Below are 23,112 nucleotides of genomic sequence, written 5' to 3' on the forward strand. Positions count from 1 at the left end.
ATATATATATATATATATATATATATATATATATATAGCCGTGCAGTGCACATGCAGTTAGACTAAAATTAGTTTGGTCAAAGTCACGTGCTTTACTCTTGGATTACCAGTCTATATAGACTGCACAAAAACTCTGCCAACCTGAAAATTAGCAGGCAGACTTCCTGTAAACTGTAAACAGTGAACGGCCATAGAAAATCTCAGTATATAGATACGCGTGAGACGAACTCGAAGTGATGGGTACGCACGAGAAGGGGTCAAATGCGTGAGAGTTGAAATATCTGGGCTATTGCTAGTAGTTACCAAAGTTGTAGGCGTGTTGCCGTTGTATTGTATTAAACAATCACTAGCGGTACATGTACCCGCTCTACGAGGATGATGATGAATTAATGAATTAGTATTCTATGACAGATGAGACGCAACAAACTCCGCTGCCGTGATGAACAAGTCTACGCCAAAATCATTGCTGTCGGCTAGAGGATTTACTGTTCGTTTCAGTTCTTCGTAATCTGCTTCGCTGAGAGGAACTTCTACGCCATCTGGTAAGTGAACTCCGCTTGCGGTGTCTTCATCATCAATGTCGCCGGTTGCTGGGCCATTCCAATCCACTCCGTACTCGTCAGGGTCAACAGGTAACGGATCGGCAGCCGTACGCATAGAACCTTGCATTCTGAGCATTCCAGTTATCCATAACTATAGCCACAAGGTACGTGAATTAACGACTATATGAAATAGGAAATACATGCAGTGCTGCGAGGCCGCTATCTAGGTCTTACTTGAAGAGGAGATCTTCCTCTCTCGGTAGCCAAACGATGCCTGCACCACGCTTGGCGAAATCCGTCAAGGCTACTTTGAATTCGACTGACGAATATGTAGTGGATACAGAATAAGTCTGTCGCATTGTTACAGTCCAATAGCTGTCGGCGCTCTAGAGAGCGAAATATGCTTTTATATGTGGCAGTAACTGCGACCGTGACATCTCTCCACAATCTCTCGATTCTTTGATTGTGGACAGATCGACCTGCTATAAAGCTGCCTCTTTCGGTACCTCTGTAGGTCAGCATATATTCTGCGACGTCAACGTTCTCAACACCGCGGTCCGCTCTTACTCTAGACGGGAGACCGTACTCTGCTACAGCTTCTTGGAAGTACGACAGGACAGTAGTGGCTCGATTATTTGAACTGCACTTGAGGTAGACAGGTATTCTACTGTAGCCATCAATACCTAAAAACCATGATGCATGAACACAATTATGTAGGTTACGCCAGGAGTTGTAATCATCACATCAAGTTCTCTAGATGTTTACATACTGTATTGTTCACTCACCTCCATGTATAACTAAACCCCATCGGATTAGACCGTGCTGACCGTCGATATGCCACAGGGCATTTGGGCCGTAGACGTTGTATGTGCGCCGTTGGATTGCGTTCGACCACCTGAGCGCAATTCCCTCTGGATCAACTCTACACAAGCTGTCACGTACTCTTTGACGTGCTACTTGGATACCTAGTCGGAGCAAATGTCCTTCCACCATTCGGTAGCCATGCCTGGGATATCTTTGGTTGATTTGTGAGACTACTTCTTCCAAGTCCTCATCTGAGATGTTTGTGTAGAATTGCCCAACTGACAAACCGTGCTCCGACAAACGACGGTGAACGGTACGTACTGAACACCCGATTGTAAGCCCTATATCATTTGCTGTAAATCTGTATGACAACAGAAATTCGAGCTGTTCTTTTGACACCTTGATCTTTGGTCGACCGGTTCCTTGCACCTCTAAATATAGATTTTTCTAAGTAAATCATGGAACAAAAATACCAACCCAATAATTAGTAATCTAAATGATAGAAATATCAAACAAGAAGATGACCTTCAGAGACATAGTTATCTAATTATATACATAATTGGATGCTGTTGTGCTGGAAGGAAATGGAGGTTGTAATGGAGGTTGTAGGAGATTGCGACATGGAGACGCAGTTTTCGAGTAATGAGTTTCCATCCAAAGATAGTCTGCAAGTTTCTCTCAATGACTGATGAGAAGGCATCGTAAAGGCAGTGTATTGTGTAGACCCCACCCGTCACGTGATACTATTAGAGCGTGCTAGTATGTGGGACCAATGTACATTTGCTGTTTGTGATCATCGTACTAAAATTATCTTAATACTCTCCAGTTGTCTTAAGCTTTATACTGATCAGTGTATATAAACCAAACACACAAATGCTGTCTATAGGTCCATCTTCGACTGTCCAGTGATATGACTTTGGCTTCAGTTCTCTAGATCTTGGGGACTATAATAATATAATATACAGTAATAATATAATATACAATATACTGTAGTACATCTAAATATACGGGTATATAGCAACTGTCATAGTACGTTGAGTGTCAAATGGGATTGATGTCTAGACACATGGTTAATTAATTAAACTTGATATTCTTGCACTTCCAATTCCTAGGCAGGTGGGATCACAATAACATGACAGTATCTTTGCTGGCCCATCAGCAAACACACCAGCACTGTGCATTTCTTATAAGTTTCAGGGTGCGACCAATAGTCAAGTTTTATTAATTAATTTATTAGAGCCCAGCCCTTTCTGCTTTCATTAGTTTCCTGATGATGTAGACGTTTGAAAATACCAGCTTTCAGGATCAGATCAGAGCCGTCTATCTAGTCAAGATCAGAGCTGATTACAATGTAGCCTACGCCTACGAGGGCACATAGTCTCGCGTAGCCAGACCATCTCCACCTACATCCTTCCGGCGAGACTAAGGCACAAGCAAGCGCACGTATATCTTGACAGTGTCGTGAGTAGACCAGACACCAGACTTCGCACCTAGATGTTAATCTTACCTCTGTCTGCTGTAAACCCGCTGCCTCTGTCTGTAGATGACGTCGCTCTTCGTTCTTGAATAGATGTGAGTAGCGTTCGGCAAATACGCAGTAACTCTTCGCTCTCGAGCTGGCCCAGCATCCGTTCTGCCCGTAAAAGGTTTCGAAGTAAAGCTTCTGTACGGCCTTCCAGATCGTCTAGCTGGTCTAGACCGCAAGACTCTAGCGACCTTTGTAGGCCAACTAGATGTCGCTGAAAGACGGCAGACAAACTCCGAGTTGACAGAACCCTTGCCCTATCCATGCAGCCCGTTCCCGCGCAGTTTCGGGTCATAGATATCTAGATGGGCCTAGGCTAGTGCTTGCTCAATCTCATAATGCTAAAGATACGCAACTGAACTTGTGTGAAGTTTGCACAATGCTAATGCCTCGCAGTTCGGTCCAATATCATAATGCATTATGTTAGTGCTGCGTATTAGTGCTGTGATAATGCCTCGCGTTTCGGACCATTATGTTAGTGCTGCGTATTAGTGCCGCGTATTAGTGCTGCGTATTAGTGCTGCGTATTAGTGCTGCGTACTAGTGCTGCGTATTAGTGCTGCGTACTCGTGCAGCATTATTCACTAGGCATTTTATATAAAAAGCATTATACAAAAAGCATTATACACAATGCATTATGCATAATGCATTATACACAATGTTTTTTCTCATTATATTAGTGCTGAGTACTAGTGCTGCAGCAATTGTTTTGGCATTGGTAGCACGCCATATAAGCAGACTGCTTGCGGTAGATGACATGATGAATCGCGTTATTAGACAACAACTGGTTCTCAAATCATTGTAAGTAGATTGTTATAGCTAATAACTGTGAGACTCGTTTAGCGTAATAACGAGTTAAGTCGTTACGCCTACTTCCGAACTCACTTACAATAGCATAGTCCCCAGACCGCTTTTTTCTCCCCGCCCTCTCACTCGCTCTTCCCGCCCCCTCACGTGCAAAAGCGGTCTGGCTCCGAGGCTATCCGACAAGAGGCATGCAGTGATACCAGCGCGGTATCTGTATCTTTATGGTTTATATTAGGAGAGAATGTAGCATGATGCTCATTAATTAATAAGCTGATTATAATTAAATGGTATACATAACACGTAATTTGCGCATGCGCAAAGTCTGAAAACCGATTGTGTTTTACGCAGCGTTCGTATGGATACAGTATCTTCCAGTGAAGCTCTTTTTGATGCCGTGTGTGCAAGCGATGTCAAGAAAGCATCGGCGGCTCTCGAGAAAGGAGCAGATGTGAACGAAGTAGCAAAAGAGTGGTAAGAATTGATTGATGTGTAAATTTACAGATCTAGTTTGTAGACTAGAGAGATCGGGTTGGAAAATGAGGAAATGTATGAGAAAGTGACGATCATTTACGATGTTGAGGTGGCTTTGGTTGAAAGTGCCGCCTCATTTTCTCTCCGTCGGTATTAGTCAATGAATCGTTTCGTCTCATGCGCTCCTACGTCGTTGTTTTGCTGTTTGTCGTTCTAATATGGTCACGCCCTTTACACGTGTCACGTGACCTACACTCAACTTACTCTAGTGTGTATTTCGTAGGGAGACTACGGTAGTGTGTATGGTCTTCCATCAGCGTTGCAAGTAGGATGTGCTGATTCATCAATTGACTTGGTGGATTTACTGCTACAATATCTAGTAAACGTCAACTCTCCATGAGGATGGGGTAAGAGTGCAAATTTTATTGCAGTTTGTTGTGTTTAAATAAATGAGTTTAGTTAGTAATGGCATCTCTTTTCTGTTGTTAAAATGAATAGAAATACTTTTGTAGGGTATCCATAGGCGCCTTGCATTACATTGTGAGTAACAACAACATATTGCAAATGAGTTTTCTGACCATCTAGATTCTACGGAAATGCTGCGTCCTAGCTAGACAATACGTATTTGTTGAAACCCTGTCATGGAAGTAAACATGCAAACTTCCTAGGTAGTAATCTAGATTCCTAATATAGGTATGTAGGGCCAAGTAGGTATAGTTGTTGTCTCGTGCTTGTGATTAATGTGCTTTTCAAACAGCATTATTTGATGTTTTGTATTGTTTGTTTTAGACTTGCTCTAGGGTTATAGTAATATCTCTGTGGACATAGTGCATGACATTTGTCTTATTCATATTGTCTTTCTAACGTTCACTTTTATCACAAACTTGCTATGCTGATTGTGCATTGTGTATGCGCTGGATAAGCTGGTTAACTATTTATTGATTGTATGTACTGTGTACTGTGTGATATATATTGTTATGTTTTATTGCACTAATTTTACTGTCTATTATTGGACAGGAAGGACAAATACCATTACAAGCTGCAGAAAAGCAGTTACACTCACAAATTGATTTATTCAAAGAAACTCGTTTTTGAATTATTTCTTATTTGAAAGAATTGAATGAGAATGTATGAGCTGATTGTCACGCAGTATAGGTTCTGTGTATTGATTAGTGGTTGTGTGTGCTATTAGAGTTCTGTTGCAGCTGGAAATTCAGCATCAAACATCACAGATAGTACAACTGCAGTTGCTGACAACGATCATCCAAGTAAGTGAGACAATAAAAAGCATTTGATGACATCATACCATAGATATTGTTTATGAGGGTCATGTCAATGTTTCAGACACTCATTGATAAACTGATTGTATTATTAGCAACAGCACTGCTACGTACACATTTATATACTACTAGAGTTCTGCATTACATGTCAGCTGAAATTTATCTCCTATTGTTTATTAATAATCACATAATTAGCTGTCAAAGTTCACTCATTTTGTTGTCACAGGAGGCACAGCAGGGAATCTGACACAGCGGTTCCAAGTTTTCTAAGAAATCTGTCACGGTCTCAGAGAGCAAGCACAGCCACTAACTCTGTTCCTAACCCTAAGCTAGATTTTCTGGAAGTCATAACCAATCTTCTAGGAAATTTTGCTTAGCCGTGCCTGATTTATGTTAGCCAGGTTTCCTGAGAAAACAGGAGACAGTCGGTCAAAGATGAATCTCGTACTGAGTCAAGAGACGACGATCGTGTTGAAAGTGTGAGGGTTTGTGAAAGAAGGTCTACGGTTGATTTGTGAGGAGGTGGCAGTGGATGTTGTGGTATCGGCTGCATGTGTCCATTGAATTCGTACGAATCACTCATTACTTAGTAAGGCTGCAGTGAACTGCATGCCACATGCCTTGACTCAATATCAGAAGTGGATGCGTGTCAAGTCAATCTTTCTCAGCAGCACATCACCAGGTACAAAAGAGAGGGAGATCAGGCAGTGCAGAGAATCTTTGACATCAATGAGACCTGGCTGCGATGACGGATTTTATGCGCCAGTACTGAAGACAGTCAACCAAACGGTGTCATTCTTGGTGACCACTTTAAGAAACTTGTGCAACAGGAGAACAAGAGGAAAGCGATGACCCTGGCAATCGTTGCATAGGATCGTGAAGGTGTTATTGTGTACCACAAACTTTGATTAGATACTTTGGACAACAAAGACTATTGCCACATGTTCTTTATGCAAAAAGCTGCATGCAGCACTACTTAAATGATGAGACGTCGTGAGCACATGCATGCTGAGTCATTCCCTACAACAATGCCAGTTGCCACACTGGTATAGATAGTTACACAGCAAATGTTGTCTTCATCCTTCTGTAGTCATGCCCATACCTCACACAACCTATTCCCAGATTGAAGGTCCCCTGACTATGACTTGTTTGAAGAATTTTTCGTATGACTACAAGAGTCCAGCAGGTGACTCACCATGAAATTTTTTTTATATACTGTAATAATGTTAACGATCTCATTAGTAGTAAGTATTTGTATACATTGAATTCAGTGATGTCGTACAAGTTTATCTCTAATTGACATACGTTTTGTGTTTGTTGTTTGGTGACATTATAGCTGTTATGCAGTCTTTATCGTAGGTCAGTGTCTTCATCATTTTGTCTTTGCAGGTGCTATTGATCGTCTCGGTTCAACTGTTAAGGCTGATTATGAAGTTGCTATGAAAAGGGGGAAGTTGCAATAATGCAAGGGAACATTGACATGTTTGTGAAGAAGCAGACAAGACGACATTGGGAGATGCTTTTCTAGGTCAGCCATTTATAGAGAAGAGGGAAAGTACAGTAGGAGCAAATGTAAAAGTGATGAGAACAGGAGGCGGTTCAAACACAAACTGGAAGGAACTGAAACCAAAAGAGAAAGAAGATATCATTGATCAAGTTCTTGTCAGAGGCTTTCTTGCATCTATTGAAAGCCGGCAACAAATTGAGTCAACAGAGGAGACAAAGATGACAAGCCAAGAAACAGCAGAAACACCATGCAGCCAGCAGGTACGTAGTACTAACACGGTAGCTTTATCAACTGTCAGACAAGCAACTAGCAAAGAAGGCAACATGACAGAGTTAGGAAGCCACTACGCGATTTGTTGTTTTCTAAAGAATTAACCGAGGAGCAAGCAAAGTTAGCAGAGGAACTGCGTCGTGACAAGGCTGCATTGGAAAAAAGTGAACAGATGATGTTGATCACATTGTGTGATCGCGGTGGTCAAGAGCAGTTTCTGATGACACACGCAGCATTGATGGCAGACAACAGTCAGCACAGTGCAACCACTTACATGATAGTGATGGATGGAACAAAGAGTCTTGCAGATCCCATACGTCAATGTTTGTTCCGACCAGAACAAGTAATCAAGCACGTGGTCTTGCCACGCTTGGCCCTACGACGAGACGTCCGTTGTTGGCTTATTACGTGAATGCCATTAAGATGGCACATCCAATAGTGGGTTGTGGTCCTTTTCTTGATCAGGGCTTTATTGATCAAGCATCAGTTACATTCACCATTTCGACAAGACAAGACAAAACAAAGGACATGGATCCAAAATTCTTAGATGAACAAGAAGAAATATTGCAGGACATTGTGCAGAAGAACAATTAAGTCTGGTGGTTGCATGATGATGGCAGAGGAAAACCCGAATAAACTGACTTTTCGTGTTGACAACACACGATCAGGCACTGGCAGTCCACATTTGGTGCTATTGAAGATGAAGGAGATATTTGTAGCAGTGGTGCGGTCACTGTGGAGTCAACGAGATGCTATTCCTTTGCCGTGGGAAGTTCTTGATAAATTGTTGGGCAGGGTGTCCCAACTGGATGACAACAAAGGCAAAATACTCGACATTGAAGAAGTGTGCGAGTTGGCTCGAAAATTCTGTGACGTTATGACACGAAGAGAATGTTGATCGACACTGCAATATTTATCAAGTTTGAGCACAATTGCATTTTATTCTAATGTGAGTAAGTTAAAAAAGGCCTTCACTGATCAGCAGTGGCTATTCAATGTTCTCAATGTTTTTGTCACCATTCTCGATAAGAGCTATGTGCCGCTACGCTTCTGGACGTTCTGAAGAAATTGAAAGAAGAAGGAATGATGTCATGGTCATTGGCTCACTATCTGCTGCTGCAGAAAGGTGTCAAGAAAAGTCAGTTTTGAGTCCATTTTGTATCTGCCGCATCTATTCGTCGTCATCTGTCCTATGATCACATCATTGGAGATGCTAAAGGTTGGACAGGAATTCTTTGTTCCTTGCTTGCTGAAACAGAAATATGATATCAAGTTGGCATGGCAACAGCTGGCCGGGTCCACTCGATTTTCTCCCTCTCTCATATTTTGTCCTGATGTTTTGACACAACTGCCGAGCCGATCTTTTTTTGCTTGGTATCTTGTTGTGCCACTGAATATGCACATTCTCGTCCCAAACTGAAACGAGGTCATGCTGTCTTTCATGTGGATGATGATCTTGAGCTTTATCTGGAACTGGTTTACCATGAACTGCATTACATTATTGCTACAGTATGTTCTCCTCGTCAAATTTTTCTCTTGATGAGCTGAAACATTAATGTAGCATCATTCGTCAGTTTCTTATTCATCAGCTCAATGAGGCCAAGAAACGAGGATTGGATGGCTTCAAGTTCACTGTATGCGTTATTCTTCCCTCAAGTGAAGCTGAAGATGCCCAATCGATAGATAATGATTCTTTGGTGTGCATTGATAAATATCCATCTCAACGGGGTTCGATAAACCAGAGGAATGATCATGTGTCACGAGAGCAATTTCCCACTTTGGATATCTGGTTTAGTGACTGAACAGAAAGTTTAGGTAAATATGATTATTTGTGATGTTGATGGTTAGTACATAATTGATGTTACCTTATAGATATTGAAACTGGAAGTGATAGACAGCAACAAGATGAACGAACAACGAGTGAGTTTAGTTGTCTTTTTGTTGGTGTTTTACTGTATGCGTTGACAGTTGAGTAGTAGCATGTAGTGAATATGAGGATTGTCTACTGTAGCTATGAATCATATAATGTCTGAAATGGTGTAATTAATTGAAACATCTCTTGTTCTAGTTCAGAAAGTGAATCTGCTCATTCAAGTGTGTTGACATCCGGAGTGTGTCAACAGTCACAAGTGTCTAATCTTGATGACATGTTGAGTCCTAAGCTGTTAGTGAAAGTTGCTCGTGAAGTATCTCACAGATGGCAAGAATTTGGGGCCCATCTTTCAGCATATATGTTTCCTGCAAAGAGAATGACGTTATCACTGATAAAAACACAGAACCATTCTTTGTGTGCTCAAGCCATGTTAGAAGAATGGAGAGAGGCAATGGGCAGAGAAGCTACTTGTGACTTGGTTGTTCAAACACTTTTGGAGATGATTTTGAGGAAGGAGGCATGTAATATATTTGGGTATGATGTAGTAGAACTTATTTATGCAAACAAATCATCTGTCACGTGACTTTAATTTAGTGACTGGAAATCAGTTTTGTCCTTTGTGTAATAATTTTTAGATTTATTTGTAAATGCGCTGTAAATAGTATAGCAATGTGGTGTCAATCGAATTGAACAAAATTTTTTGTAAACAATAGTTTATCGAGATTCTGTCAACATGATTCTGTAATTGTTTAGTCCGTTTTCTGCATCAAACCAAGGAAAATGATTGAGACAGCACAGAAATTGCGTGCAATCTAAGACAGTATAATGTTAGCGAGTCTTGTTTGCGCTATCACACAACCAATGGCGTATTAATTATTAATTAATTAATTAAAATATTTACAACACGAAATTTTTAGAATGCTAGCGCGCGTTAGAAGTTAAAATTTGGCATGTTAATTGTCGTCAGGCTGCAGATGGAGCACACTAGTACACCGTGTACCCAAGGTATAGAAATCGTTTATCTAATAGTATTGTGTTGATTAAGCGTAGAAGTCGTCGTTTTTTCCAAATTGATGACGTTCACTTGCAGCTCACACAAGAAAACACACAAAGGCAGTCTTTACGTGACACCAACCCATTTTATCTTTCACAATCAAACCGTAGGAAGAGAAACATGGGTAAGGATAATAGTGATAGGCCGGATACTGTCTGTCTGTCTGGGTACAGTAGCTCACGTGTACACATGTCTCTTGTTTGTATGTATGTTTGTTTGTCTATTTACTAGTTGTCAATTTGTCTGTCTGTTTGCTTGTTTGTCTTTTTTGTTTATTTGTTTGTTGTGCGTTTCCTGTTGTCTGTGTGTTTGCCTGTTTTGTATATTTTGTCTGGTTGTGTGTGTGTGTGTGTGTGTGTGTGTGTGTGTGTGTGTGTGCGTGCGTGCGTGCGTGCGCGCGCGCGTGTGTGTGCAGGTGTCTGTCTGTCTGTCTGTCTGTCGTATATTTATATTTGAATTAGGATAAAATAGCAAATGGCTATCTACGTGTGTCCTATGACGATAAAAACAAGAGAAAACAACTAACAACTAAATACAGTAGATATTTAACTACTAATTGGTTAAAAGGGATCATGTGATCCTTTTCTATAGAGCATCTACGAGTCTGGGCACTTGGCCTGTCCCGACAAGGCATTACTGATTTTCTTTAGAGGTACATTGGCATTGCAACGTTGGAATTGAATGACAATTCTTTGACGCCAATAGTCTTTAAACTCTGCCTTGTTTGATTTTCCAAAGTCATCCTTTGATTGTTTTTACAAATCATCTAAATAGGTCTCTGCATACCTTCTTGCCCCATCTTCCAAAATGTTCCAAGACTAGTGGAACCACTCTCACAGACAATCCACCAGGATGTTTTTCTTTCTCATAGCGAGGCAACTCCTGTGTTCCCTTCTAGCAGCGGCTGTTCCCTTCATAGTGACTGACGTTGGAAATATATCCGAACTCCACAGATGAGCAAGTGCTATATCTAACTCTACGTTGGAACCAATACCAGTATCAAAAGCAGCAATGTCTGGGCGGCTGTCAGATGTAGCATATTTATCTTTTGGCTCTTTTTTGTGTTGAATTTTGAGATCGTTTGGACACTCTGAACACACAGACATGATCGAGTCATGTGACCACACAGGACCACCCCTTGTTTTGCATGTAATCTGATGATATCCGCTTGAGTCACCAGTTGCTCGTCCACAGTCACACTTCTGAATATTATCACACAAAGACAAGGGAAGTTCAAGTCTCAGGTAAGCCATCAACCGAAATTCGGAGGGTTTAAGTGCAAGGTTCCCCGAAGTTGGAATAGCAGACAACCAAGAGCCTGTGCCTTTGCTTTGCCGAGAGTGAAATCTAGCGGCATCTCGAAAAGAATTTGCATTCTCAATTAAGCAAGTAGCTTCCACTTTAGCATTTTCTTTTGAGAGCTTGTATTGAAGCGTCTCTGTCTGTCTGTCTGTCTGTTTGTCTGTCTGTTTGTCTGTCTGTCTGTCTGTCTGTTTGTCTGTCTGTTTGTCTGTCTGTCTCAGTTAGTTTGTCAGTTTGTCCATCTGTTTGTATTTGGATGTCACATCTAGGACTTTGTTGTAGGCACCAGAATTTAATTTGTTTATGTGGTGTATGTCTTCCAATTTGTGTTTTGTGGTTAGCTTTTGCATACTCACATCTTACAAGTGGAATGCTACCATTAAACACGAAAGGCTCACCCTTGAAGAAACAAAACATTCAGGTTATTCACATTCATTATTGCTAAAGATTGTGAAAGCCAAGACATCTATTATACTCTGGTACACGTCTCTAAACCAAGTGAGTATTGAGCAGGATCAACAAAGATGCAAGATGTTGGTGTTTAGGGGCATAGATACATAGCTTACTCATGGAAATGTAGTTATTTATTTATTGTTTTTATACAGTTATTTATTTATATATTTATTTATGTATAATTTATTTATTTATTTTGTCATGCTCAACTTGATCAGTCTGGTTTGTAATTAAGGTCCCTTGTAAGCACCTGAGGCAAACCCTGCGTCAGAGGTGCTTAGACCATCATGGCTGTCTGAACAGAAGACATGACTTTACGTAGGATCCAACTGGATCCAAAAAGCACTGTTTTCTGTAAGTACTGCATTTTGTGATGACCTGGAATAAGAATGAATGAATGAATGATATATTTCTGTTGCGTCTAAAAGTTACAGTTCTCTTATGGGGCAAACAGAAAAGCAACTAAGACATAAGACGTACAGCTAATTAACAGACTACAAAATACACCAGCTACAACAGACAGCACAAACTACAATATATCTGCACCATTCCTACATGCAACATTTTATCTACATTTAATATAAATAGACCTCTCGCTAAATAATTAACTGACTGTCCTGCTCTTTGTAAATATTTAAGCTTCATGTCCTTAGCCCTTATCATAGCTTCTTGGAAACCATCCTTTAGTCAATCATGAATGGATTCATACTTTCTCATTCCAAGCCTGCGTCTGACACCCTTTCGAAGTGCTTGATAACCATGTATGATACATCAGATCTGTCATAATCTCAAAAATGAGAGGCAAATGCCAGTACCAGAAAAAGTTTTATGTCCACCATTTTCAGCCATACTTTGTCAGATCTACACACCACCAATTTGTCCCAGAATCGCATTCACTGCTCCAAAGAATTTTCTAATTCTGGCCTTCACCATATGTTGAGGTTGTAGCTGGTGTATTTTGTAATGTCCAGCCACTGTGCAATACCTGCGTCCACTGTGCCCAACCCTCCACATCAACACTGCCACATGCGACTAACCTCTACTCGCAAGTCACTGTATTTTGTCATCTTCTCAGCCTGTTTCTTGGCGATGTTGCCAACAGGACAGTTGACATCAATAAGAAGACAAGTGTTTATCTTTTTTTCTTAAAACAGATGTCAGGACGATTGGCACTGATCTTCCTGCAGTAGGGATTGTTGTATACCACATCATAGTGATGTCATCCGTCTCCAAAAGCGCAGTAGGATGATGCCGGTACCATCTGCTTTCTACTGGAACCCCAAAATGATGACAAATGTTCCAGTGAATAATGGAGGCCACTAACCACTATGTGTCGCTATGCTCATCCATGATGGGCAAGTGGGGCCCATCTGGGAGCCCACCAACCCGGCGTATTATTATTGTCGTGCTCAACCAGACACAAGTACCGGAAGCAAACCCTGCTTCAGAAGTACTTAGACCATCACGGCTGTCTAGAAAGAAGACATGACTTTACGAAGGATCCGAGTAGATCCCAGAAGCACTGTTTTCTGTAAGTGCTGCAGGTTGTGATGACCTGGAATAATGTCCAGCCACCGTGCACTATCTGCATGCACTGTGCCCAAAGCTTCCAAGACCATCGGAACCACCATTGTTCGACAATGCCACATGTGGCTTATCTCTACTCACAAGTCATTGTATTTCGCCAACTTCTCAGCATGTTTCTTGCCATTGTTGCCATCAGCAGGACAGCTGATATCAATAAGAAGACAAGTGTTTGTCCTGTTATTTCTGAGCCAGATGCTATTATTATGTTATGCTCAATCGGATCAGTCTGGTTTGTAAATCTATTACAAGTACCGGAAGCAACTATGTGTGTCGTTACACCCCTCCATAATGGGCAAGTGGGGTCTTTACTCCATCTGGGCACCCACCAACCCGGCAGGTGAGCCCAGCAGGGTACATGTTTCTGTGTAGTCCAGACGGTGATCAATGACTAGCCAATTTGATATAGATTGCAGGCATTACGGTGACCGTGAACTCATTACAGCACGCCTAGTGGATATCAATGACCACCAGGAAGCGCTGAACATCATTGTCAACGAACCTTTCGCCAGACTACAGAAACTCCCCAATGACTGAAATGAATCATAGTCTCATGAACAAAGCTAGAGAAACATCAGAAAGAAAGACAGACAACTTTCATAATCTATTGTCATCACTGGGGTTTGAACCCCAAACCATGGAGCGGTAGCTATTGTTGCTAACCACTAAGCCACGGCTGTGACTATAAAGTGTCGTGCTCAAACAGATCAGTCTGGTTTGTAAAGTCTATTACAAGTACCGGAAGCAAACCCTGCTTCAAAAGTACTTAGATCATCACGGCTGTCTAGAAAAAAGACATGACTTTACGAAGGATCCGAGTAGATCCCAGAAGCACTGTTTTCTGTAAGTGCTGCAGGTTGTGATGACCTGGAATAATGTCCAGCCACCGTGCAATACCTGCGTGCACTGTGCCGAAAGCTCCCAAGTCCACTGGAACCACCAGTGTGCAAAAATGCCACATGCGGCTTATCTCCACTTGCAAGTCGCTGTACTTCGCCAACTTCTTAGTATGTTTCTTGCCAGTGTTGCCATCAGCAGGACAGCTGATATCAATAAGAAGACAAGTGTTTGTCTTCTTATTTCTGAGACAGATGTCTGGACAATTGGCTTTGATCTTCTTGGCAGTGGGGATGGTGGTATCTCACATCATAGTAATGTCATCCGTCTCCACAAGCCTATCAGGATGATGCCTGTACCATCTGCTCTCCACTGGAACCCCAAAATGGCGACAAACATCCCAGTGAATGATGGAGGCCAGCTGATTGTGTCAATCAGTGTAGTCCGTCGGTACCAAAGCACTACAGCCTGCCACAATGTGGTCGACTGTTTCTAGGCGTACACTGCACATGCGACAAGTACGGCTGACATCACGATGTAGAATCTTGCACTCATAGTACCGAGTCCGAAGAGCTTGGTCTTGAGCAGCAACAACCAGTCCCTCAGTTGCAGCAGGAAGATTTGCTGCCTTTAGCCATCCATAGGTCTCTTTCATGTCCACAGGCAGTTGCTCAGTGAGACGGCGATACTGCCCGTGCATAGGCTTCTCGCTCCAGGACCACACGCGAAGAGAACTGCAACACGTACGGTAATGTCTTGCATCTGTTTCAGGCGCTTGCTCGAAGCCACCTTCAACCGAGATGGATGCATTCCTGTGTAAGTTCTGCGACTTGTCGTCTGAAGCAAGACTCTTATTATTATTATTATTATTATTATTACTATTATGTTGTCGTGCTCAACCAGATCAGTCTGGTTTGTAAAGTCTATTACAAGTACCGGAAGCAAACCCTGCTTCAGAAGTACTTAGACCATCACGGCTGTCTAGAAAGAAGACATGACTTTACGAAGGATCCGAGTAGATCCCAGAAGCACTGTTTTCTGTAAGTGCTGCAGGTTGTGATGACCTGGAATAATGTCCAGCCACCGTGCAATACCTGCGTGCACTGTGCCCAAAGCTCCCAAGACCACCGGAACCACCAGTGTTCGACAATGCCACATGCGGCTTATCTCCACTCGCAAGTCGCTGTACTTCGCCAACTTCTCAGCATGTTTCTTGCCAATGTTGCCATCAGCAGGACAGCTGATATCAATAAGAAGACAAGTGTTTGTCTTCCTATTTCTGAGACAGATGTCTGGACGATTGGCTTTGATCTTCCTGGCAGTGGGGATGGTGGTATCCCACATCATAGTAATGTCATCCGTCTCCACAAGCCTATCAGGATGATGCCGGTACCATCTGCTCTCCACTGGAACCCCAAAATGGCGACAAACGTCCCAGTGAATGATGGATGCCACCTGATTGTGTCGATCAGTGTAGTCCGTCGGTGCCAAAGCACTACAGCCTGCCACAATGTGGTCGACTGTCTCCAGGCCTACACTGCATATGCGGCAAGTAGGACTGACATCACGATGTAGAATCTTGCGCTCATAGTACCGAGTCCAATGTCATTATTATTATTATTATTATTATTATTATTACTATTATTATGTCGTTATGCCCCTCCATAATGGGCAAGTGGGGTCTTAACCCCCATCTGGGTCCCCACCAACCCGGCAGGAGAGTCCAGCGGGGTACATGTTTCCGTGTAGTCCACACGGCGATCAATGACTAGCCAATTCGATATAGATTGCAGGCATTACGGTGACCGCAAACATTGGTACAGCACGCTTAGTCGATATCAATGACCACCAGGAATGCACTGAACGTAATTGTCAACGGACCTTTCGCCAGACCACAGAAAGTCCCCAACGACTGAAACGAGTCATAGCCTCATGGATAAAGCTAGAGAAACATGAGAGAGAAAGACAGACAACTTTCATAATTTACTGTTGTCACTGGGGTTTGAACCCCCGAACCATGGAGTGGTAGCCATTGTCACTAACCACTAAGCCACGGCGGTGACTTATTATTATTATGTGTGTCGTGCCCAACCAGATCAGTCTGGTTTGTAAAGTCTATTACAAGTACCGGAAGCAAACCCTGCTTCAGAAGTACTTAGATCATCACGGCTGTCTAGAAAGAAGACATGACTTTACGAAGGATCCGAGTAGATCCCAGAAGCACTGTTTTCTGTAAGTGCTGCAGGTTGTGATGACCTGGAATAATGTCCAGCCATCGTGCAATACCTGCGTGCACTGTGCCCAAAGCTCCCAACACCATCGGAACCACCAGTGTTCGACAATGCCACATGTGGCTTATCTCAACTCGCAAGTCGCTGTACTTTGCCAACTTCTCAGCCTGTTTCTTGCCAATGTTGCCATCAGCAGGACAGCTGATATCAATAAGAAGACAAGTGTTTCTCTTCCTATTTCTGAGACAGATGTCTGGATGATTGGCTTTGGTCTTCCTGGCAGTGGGGATGGTGGTATCCCACATCATAGTAATGTCATCCGTCTCCACAAGCCTATCAGGATGATGCCGGTACCATCTGCTCTCCACTGGAACCCCAAAATGACGACAAACATCCCAGTGAATGATGGGGGCCACCTGATTGTGTCAATCAGTGTAGTCCGTTGGTGCCAAAGCACTACAGCCTGCCACAATGTGGTCGACTGTTTCCAGGCGTACACTGCACATGCGGCAAGCAGGACTGACATCACGATGTAGAATCTTGTGCTCATAGTACTGAGTCCGAAGAGCTTGGTCTTGAGCAGCAACTACCAGTCCCTCAGTTGTAGCAGGAAGATTCGCTGCCTTTAGCCATCCGTAGGTCTCTTTTATTTTTATTATTATTATTATTATTTTTACTATTGTTTTTATATTTAATTTGCTTTCTTGTATTGTAGTGCATGAACAAGTAGGATACAGTTAGCTACAAGTATGAAATTGGAAATTGTGGGGTCTAGTTGTAGCTTAATAGAGTTGCATTTGGAGAGTGGAAACATCTGGTGCACTTTTAGGCCGCAACATGAAGTCTGGGATGAGCACAGGCGTAATTCTCGTGGGCTAGGAGATCACAACTGCCTCTCTCAACTTAGGAGCATAATGACTACCATGGGCTTTGACTGGGGATGGTAGTGGCCACTGGTTGTGAGTTGACCATCAGCTGCTGAGCTTCCTGTTGGGACATAGGGTGCCTAAAATCTCAGCTTTAGTGTCACGCTGCTCTTGCGTGTACCTGGCTTGGCTCCAGGAGGTTAGTAATATTTTTAGTGTTGGCACAGAGTTCTCCTTAGTAGCAAACAGGAGCCCAGTCCTATAATTGGAGGCGTGATATCTTATGTTAATGGTATCTTTTGATGTTTAGCGACTTTGAAAAGAGAGACTACACCAACTGTCTGTTTCATGTTTTTTAGTTTGTTGTCTCTTTGTTAGTTTGTTAGGGTTAGTGTTAGGGTTGATTGTTAATTGTTTCTGTTTGTTGTTAGTTATTTTCGTTTGTTTGTCTTTGTGTATATGTCTCCATGTTTGGTTGCTGCATGGTCTATCTTTGTCGCTTTCTGTTTCCTTGTCGAGTATCTTCCAACTTCATTGTCAAACTCTAACTTTGGTTTAATCAAAATTTATAGCACACAACATGTTGCTTATTGGGATGGAAGACATTCTGCATATTGTTAAAACTCTTGCTCTAAGTCACAGACACAGGAAACAGACACAGACACATAACACAGTGTGGTAGTGGTAGTGTTTAGTATGTAGTGGGATGACAGAGCATCCGGAACTGCAATCAATATTGCATCTGGGGCGAGGCTAGTATCTAGGAGAGTTACCCATAACAGTGTCTTGTTTGTGCATGCACGTTTGCTACATGTGCTAGCTTTCTCAGCTCAGACTGTAAGCCAGACGTAGACGGGTTGTATGAGATAGTGCGGCTTGCTGAAATTGGCCGTTGTACAATTGAATAAGCGAGGACGTCTGCAAAGGTCTGTGTACGATCTAAGATTGACACAAACTGCAAATGTGAGAGAGATCGATTGCGAGCATGCATGCAATCAGCCACAGCTAGATGAAAAAAAATTACTTCAACGTTCTAATTAGATGAATTTCTGAAACAATGGTTGGTGATGTTTGTGTCTACCTATAGGTCTTTGTGATTTAATAGCTTTATCATTCATCGAGCATAATTTTTATCAATTTTGCATGCTTCAATTATTTGTACAATTGCACTTCTGTACATATACAGTTCAAATGTCTCTTGCATGAAAACACTGCTGAGATTGTATGTTGTTTCCAGACTCCAGATGGATGTGATTTATGTTTTTTTTGGTAGCAATGAAACTCTCCCACTGAATATATTCACTCTCATATGGAGGTGAGTACATGAGCTCTAGACAACAACTACATCGATCTCACTTAAATTGATCTCACTAGGTACGATAAATAGTAAGTTACGTGAAATGTATATACAACTGAAGTCTGGCACTGATACAGTCACCTGATGATAAGATCCATGACTGACTGATGAGATACCATGCACTGAGTATTAAGAAATTGTGGCCTCATCAGCTAAAACAGTGTCTCATATGCAAGACAAATGGAGAAATTATATTGACTTTAGTGAAAATAAAGGTGGGTTGGACATTGGATGCTCTTTGTGTGTGTGTGTGTGTGTGTGTGTGTGTGTGTGTGTGTGTGTGTGTGTGTGTGTGTGTGTGTGTGTGTGTGTGTGTGTGTGTGTGTGTGTGTGTGTGTGTGTGTGTGTGTGTGTGTGTGTGTGTGTGTGTGTGTGTGTGTGTGTGTGTGTGTGTGTGTGTGTGTGTGTGTGTGTGTGTGTGTGTGTGTGTGTGTGTGTGTGTGTGTGTGTGTGTGTGTGTGTGTGTGTGTGTGTGTGTGTGTGTGTGTGTGTGTGTGTGTGTGTGTGTGTGTGTGTGTGTGTGTGTGTGTGTGTGTGTGTGTGTGTGTGTGTGTGTGTGTGTGTGTGTGTGTGTGTGTGTGTGTGTGTGTGTGTGTGTGTGTGTGTGTGTGTGTGTGTGTGTGTGTGTGTGTGATGTCAATTAATTTAGGTCAATTGCATACAGTTGGTTAAAGGAGCACTGTCCAGATCATGGGCATACTTGTAGACATGCCCTTTTAGTGCACGAGATAAACGGGAAGGGGAGGCTGTGAGTCAATAGGTAGACTGCCGTGTGTTCTGATCGGCAGTACAGTTTACGGAATCTTAATGTGTAGATATGCGGATTGTACCATTACTCTAGCTAGTGTTAGATGTCGTCATTACGTAGAAAAGGTCTTCCATAATTGTAGCTTAGGCACGACGAATGTGTAAGGATTGAACCATGCACATTCAATGTGGGAGCATAGGCTTACTACAGCTTCTGCCTGAAGGCATTGTCACAGTCCTTGCAGTGTTCCTCTAATCTCTTGGTGATCGAGCGCGTGATAATGAGCAAGTAAACTTGCCTGCTGGAGTACTGCCACAGACCATTATTTACAATTAATATCTCTAACTGGTGATCAGAACACAGTCAGGTGTGTAAGGTGCCAAATGGTGTTGTTTTCATGTCTGTCTGTTTGTCTGTCTGTGTGTGTATCTGTCTGTATGAATTTATGGATGTATGTTTGTCTGTCTGTCTTTTTTTTTTTATTCATTTGCTTACCATTTGGATCTTTGCTGTTTGTTGCTCATTGTAGGATGTGGCAGACAAAATGAAGCTGCATGGCAGAGGATCTTATTAGAAAATATTGGCATTTACTGGTAGTAAAAATTGGATGCACATGATGATGTTGCCAATCATTTATATGAACAAAAGATAATATCATCTGGTGAGATGGGAAATATTAATGACACTGATAATCTCTGCGAAAAGAGGAGAACTTTACTGAAGTTGATTATGAAACATATCCGTGGGTTGACGGAGTACAATTTGCAAAGACACTTTCAGGTAGCGAAGTCATTCGTGAAGTTGGATGAATGCTGCTACACAATGCATGCAGGTGGGTTAAATTGCTTGTTTGTACAAGGAATTTTGTAGCACGTTTGTCTAGTGGCTTCCTCATTTTTCTTCACAGCCTCTCATGTGCACAAGACGAGTGGAGAGTGATGATATTGTATCTCTTTGCTCTTTGTGTGCGAGGTGGAGGGCTGTGAAAAAAGTAGGGCTTGCATATTGTTAGTTGAGCATTTGCATTTGTAGGGTAGGAAACGGTTGGAAGTCCGGAATCTGTTGATGACTCGTCACTACTGTCTGACCTGCACAGTATGGTTCAGTTGGCCGTCGACTGTTGGCAGGAACAACAATTCAAACCGATAGTGGACATGATTAGGGAGATACTTGATTGTCTGACCGACAAGCTTGAGTCTTAGCCTGGTTATTGATATCAATTAGTGGTGGAAAATGTTAGGTTGACAATGTATTTGTTGTTATAGAATAGGAAATTTATAGATTAGTGCAAACACTGTGGCTTGTTTGCAGTCACTCGTAACTGATTTTTATTGTTTTTATAGACAAGTAGATCTCATTTATTTGTATGTTTTAGAATTTGTCATGCAGATTAGTTATTATGTGTGCATGAGTTAGTCATCAGAGTCATGTCTTCTCATGATGAAAGATAAGCAGACGATATTCACATGGAGATTGAGCAACCGCACGTGCCAGTGCAGCAACAGCTACAGTAAATAAATGGACAGACAAACATACATACAGCCAAGTAGACAGACAGACAGACAGACACACAGACAGGCAGACGGGTGGCAAACAAACAGACAGACAGACAGACATTCATGTTGTAGTTGAACAGACAGGCAAACAGACATGTTTGTAAAAACATATTTACACAATCGACAGAGCTAATCAACCTGGCATGTCTTGCGACAAGATAGACCTCATACAATGACAATGGACGAAAATTGCCAAATTGTATCCTTTGAGGCAGTAGGCACGAGCAGCCACAATTGCAACAATCAAACCTCAATCGACAAATTAAATATATTGCGGTATAAAATGCATCTAAAAATACAACTAGTTGATATAACCACTTTTACACATTGTAAAGTCACGCGACATGAATTACTAAATTCAGCACTCATTTCATTTATACGCATGCGTATTTGAGTTACTGTCTGTCAACAAAATGGCGGAGAGCCAGCCTTCAACTTGTGACGACGCTCTTTTCGATGCAGTTGTGCAAAAGAACTTACCCATAGCTGCCCGAATGATCGGCAAGAGCGCGGATGTGAATGTTGTCGCAAAACGTTGGGTAAGAATTTGATTTTTGGGGATTTAGCGCGTTCGACGTCATAAATCGCAAAATTTGTTGTTGATTGAGCCGCGAGCATGTTTGCAGTGAAGAAGTCATGTCTTGGCTATGCTTCTCAACGTAAGAGTCAAGGTGACGTTGATTTTACCGTCTGACTTACTTTGTACCTACCAGATTATTGAATGAATCGTTTCCTCTATCTCATGTGCTTGGTAGGCGACACAAATGCGCTCGCTAGGGTCACGTCCACACGCAATCCCATGTTATGAACGGTTTACAACTGACTTTACTTGATATTTTGTAGGGAACGTATGGTACTGGATTGTATGGTTTTCCATCTGCTCTTCAAGTAGCGTGTGGTGTGGGATCAACCGAGTTGGTTGAGCTACTTGTTAGAAAACTAGCCAATGTGAAGTATCGAGAGAAGGGAGAGGTGAGAGTTCAGTGTAACATGTGAATTTTGTGTCAATATCAGTGCACGGTACAACCCCTATCTTTCAAAAGTACTTACCCGGAAATCCCAAAGCGCAAAACATCAGCGAAAACGATCGGTTGTCTGGACTTTATAGCTGCTATCGAATGTGAATGCTCACGCTGGGTTACTCGCATTGCTATGGCAAGATTTCACGACAAGGACCCCTTTAGGTGTTTGGCGTTCTCTTCCCGACGTAACAACGTTCAGCTACAGGTGCAGTAGAGCAATGTGCTTGTACAACTTGTCAGAGTGCTTATACAACGTTTGCTGACTGAAATACGCGGAACAATGAGTACGGGTAAGCATCTCAAAAGCCTAAGTCCCGCCTACTATTTGTCACAAGAGCTTGACCAAACTCGTATTTATGCAACAAATAAACACCCTCACAAGCAACGGTTTGGTGCTGCTCTTGCAAAGTGAAAAGAAAAACATCAATGCAATAGCATGAGGGAAACAAATTGTATTCTAGCGGTGGAGCTAAATGCACAGGAGGTTCAAAAGTTGGCTCCCGACCAGCAAGGCGCAAAATCATCTAGACAAAAATCATCTTGCCTATACCCTAGACGACAATAAATTGCCTCCAAAACAATCAACGCACACCTGAAGGCCTGAATATTCATACAAAAGGGCCCGTACTTTGTAGTGAATGTACTTACTGCACACTGTGCATTTCAAGATCAGCCATTTTTGCCCGTTTCATCTTCCTCTCCTGTGCAAAAGAATTCACGAGACCAACGCAAACTGCTGTTAGCAATCGACTAGGATACACTGCATCATATGCTGATCGAAACAGAGTAGCTGGTCATCTTGTTTCCTGGGATGAAATTCATGAAGTGAGGTGCCATGGCGGTGACAGCATCAAAGCACATCCACTTCCGTCCCTCTCCTACAAATACTTGTCCTCTGTTGCATCCTACCTATCGTTGAATTTATGCTCCAAACTTTCTTTTCACTACGCGTTGCGACAATGGAGAAGAAAAGCTCCGATGGCTACACAGATTAGTCAAGTAGTTGACATGTCAAGCACCCGA

The 23,112-nt window shown here is 42.2% G+C and overlaps 1 protein-coding gene and 2 long non-coding RNA genes across 3 annotated transcripts; 2 read left to right on the forward strand and 1 right to left on the reverse strand.

The window, feature by feature from the left end:
- Positions 1–330: 330 nt before the first annotated feature.
- On the reverse strand, positions 331–1,333 carry LOC134197911 (uncharacterized). The gene is made up of 3 exons (XM_062667260.1): positions 1,312–1,333; positions 777–1,225; positions 331–693 (listed from the first exon to the last, which is right to left on the reverse strand). Exons 1-3 carry the CDS (start codon positions 1,331–1,333, stop codon positions 403–405), a joined length of 762 nt encoding a protein of 253 aa, XP_062523244.1. The 3' UTR covers positions 331–402.
- A 2,694-nt stretch (positions 1,334–4,027) lies between these two features.
- LOC134197906 (uncharacterized) lies at positions 4,028–6,903 on the forward strand. The gene is made up of 3 exons (XR_009972712.1): positions 4,028–4,149; positions 4,433–4,556; positions 6,819–6,903. It is a non-coding gene; the product is annotated as an uncharacterized LOC134197906 (long non-coding RNA).
- Positions 6,904–8,356: 1,453 nt separating this feature from the next.
- On the forward strand, positions 8,357–9,764 carry LOC134197908 (uncharacterized). The gene is made up of 3 exons (XR_009972713.1): positions 8,357–9,021; positions 9,079–9,126; positions 9,275–9,764. It is a non-coding gene; the product is annotated as an uncharacterized LOC134197908 (long non-coding RNA).
- Positions 9,765–23,112: the final 13,348 nt, after the last annotated feature.

Source organism: Corticium candelabrum, unplaced genomic scaffold, assembly GCF_963422355.1.
Source record: "Corticium candelabrum unplaced genomic scaffold, ooCorCand1.1 SCAFFOLD_30, whole genome shotgun sequence".
NCBI classification, from domain to species: Eukaryota; Metazoa; Porifera; class Homoscleromorpha; order Homosclerophorida; family Plakinidae; genus Corticium; species Corticium candelabrum.

What these genes read in the sequence shown, in the direction of transcription:
- LOC134197911 (XM_062667260.1), bottom strand. Translation starts at nt 1,333, where the DNA reads ATGGAGGTGAGTGAACAATACA. An exon ending in GGAGGTGAGTGAACAATACA is followed by an intron (nt 1,226 to 1,311) that starts GTATGTAAACAT and finishes CATGGTTTTTAG; the next exon opens with GTATTGATGGCTACAGTAGA. An exon ending in GAGGAAGATCTCCTCTTCAA is followed by an intron (nt 694 to 776) that starts GTAAGACCTAGA and finishes TTGTGGCTATAG; the next exon opens with TTATGGATAACTGGAATGCT.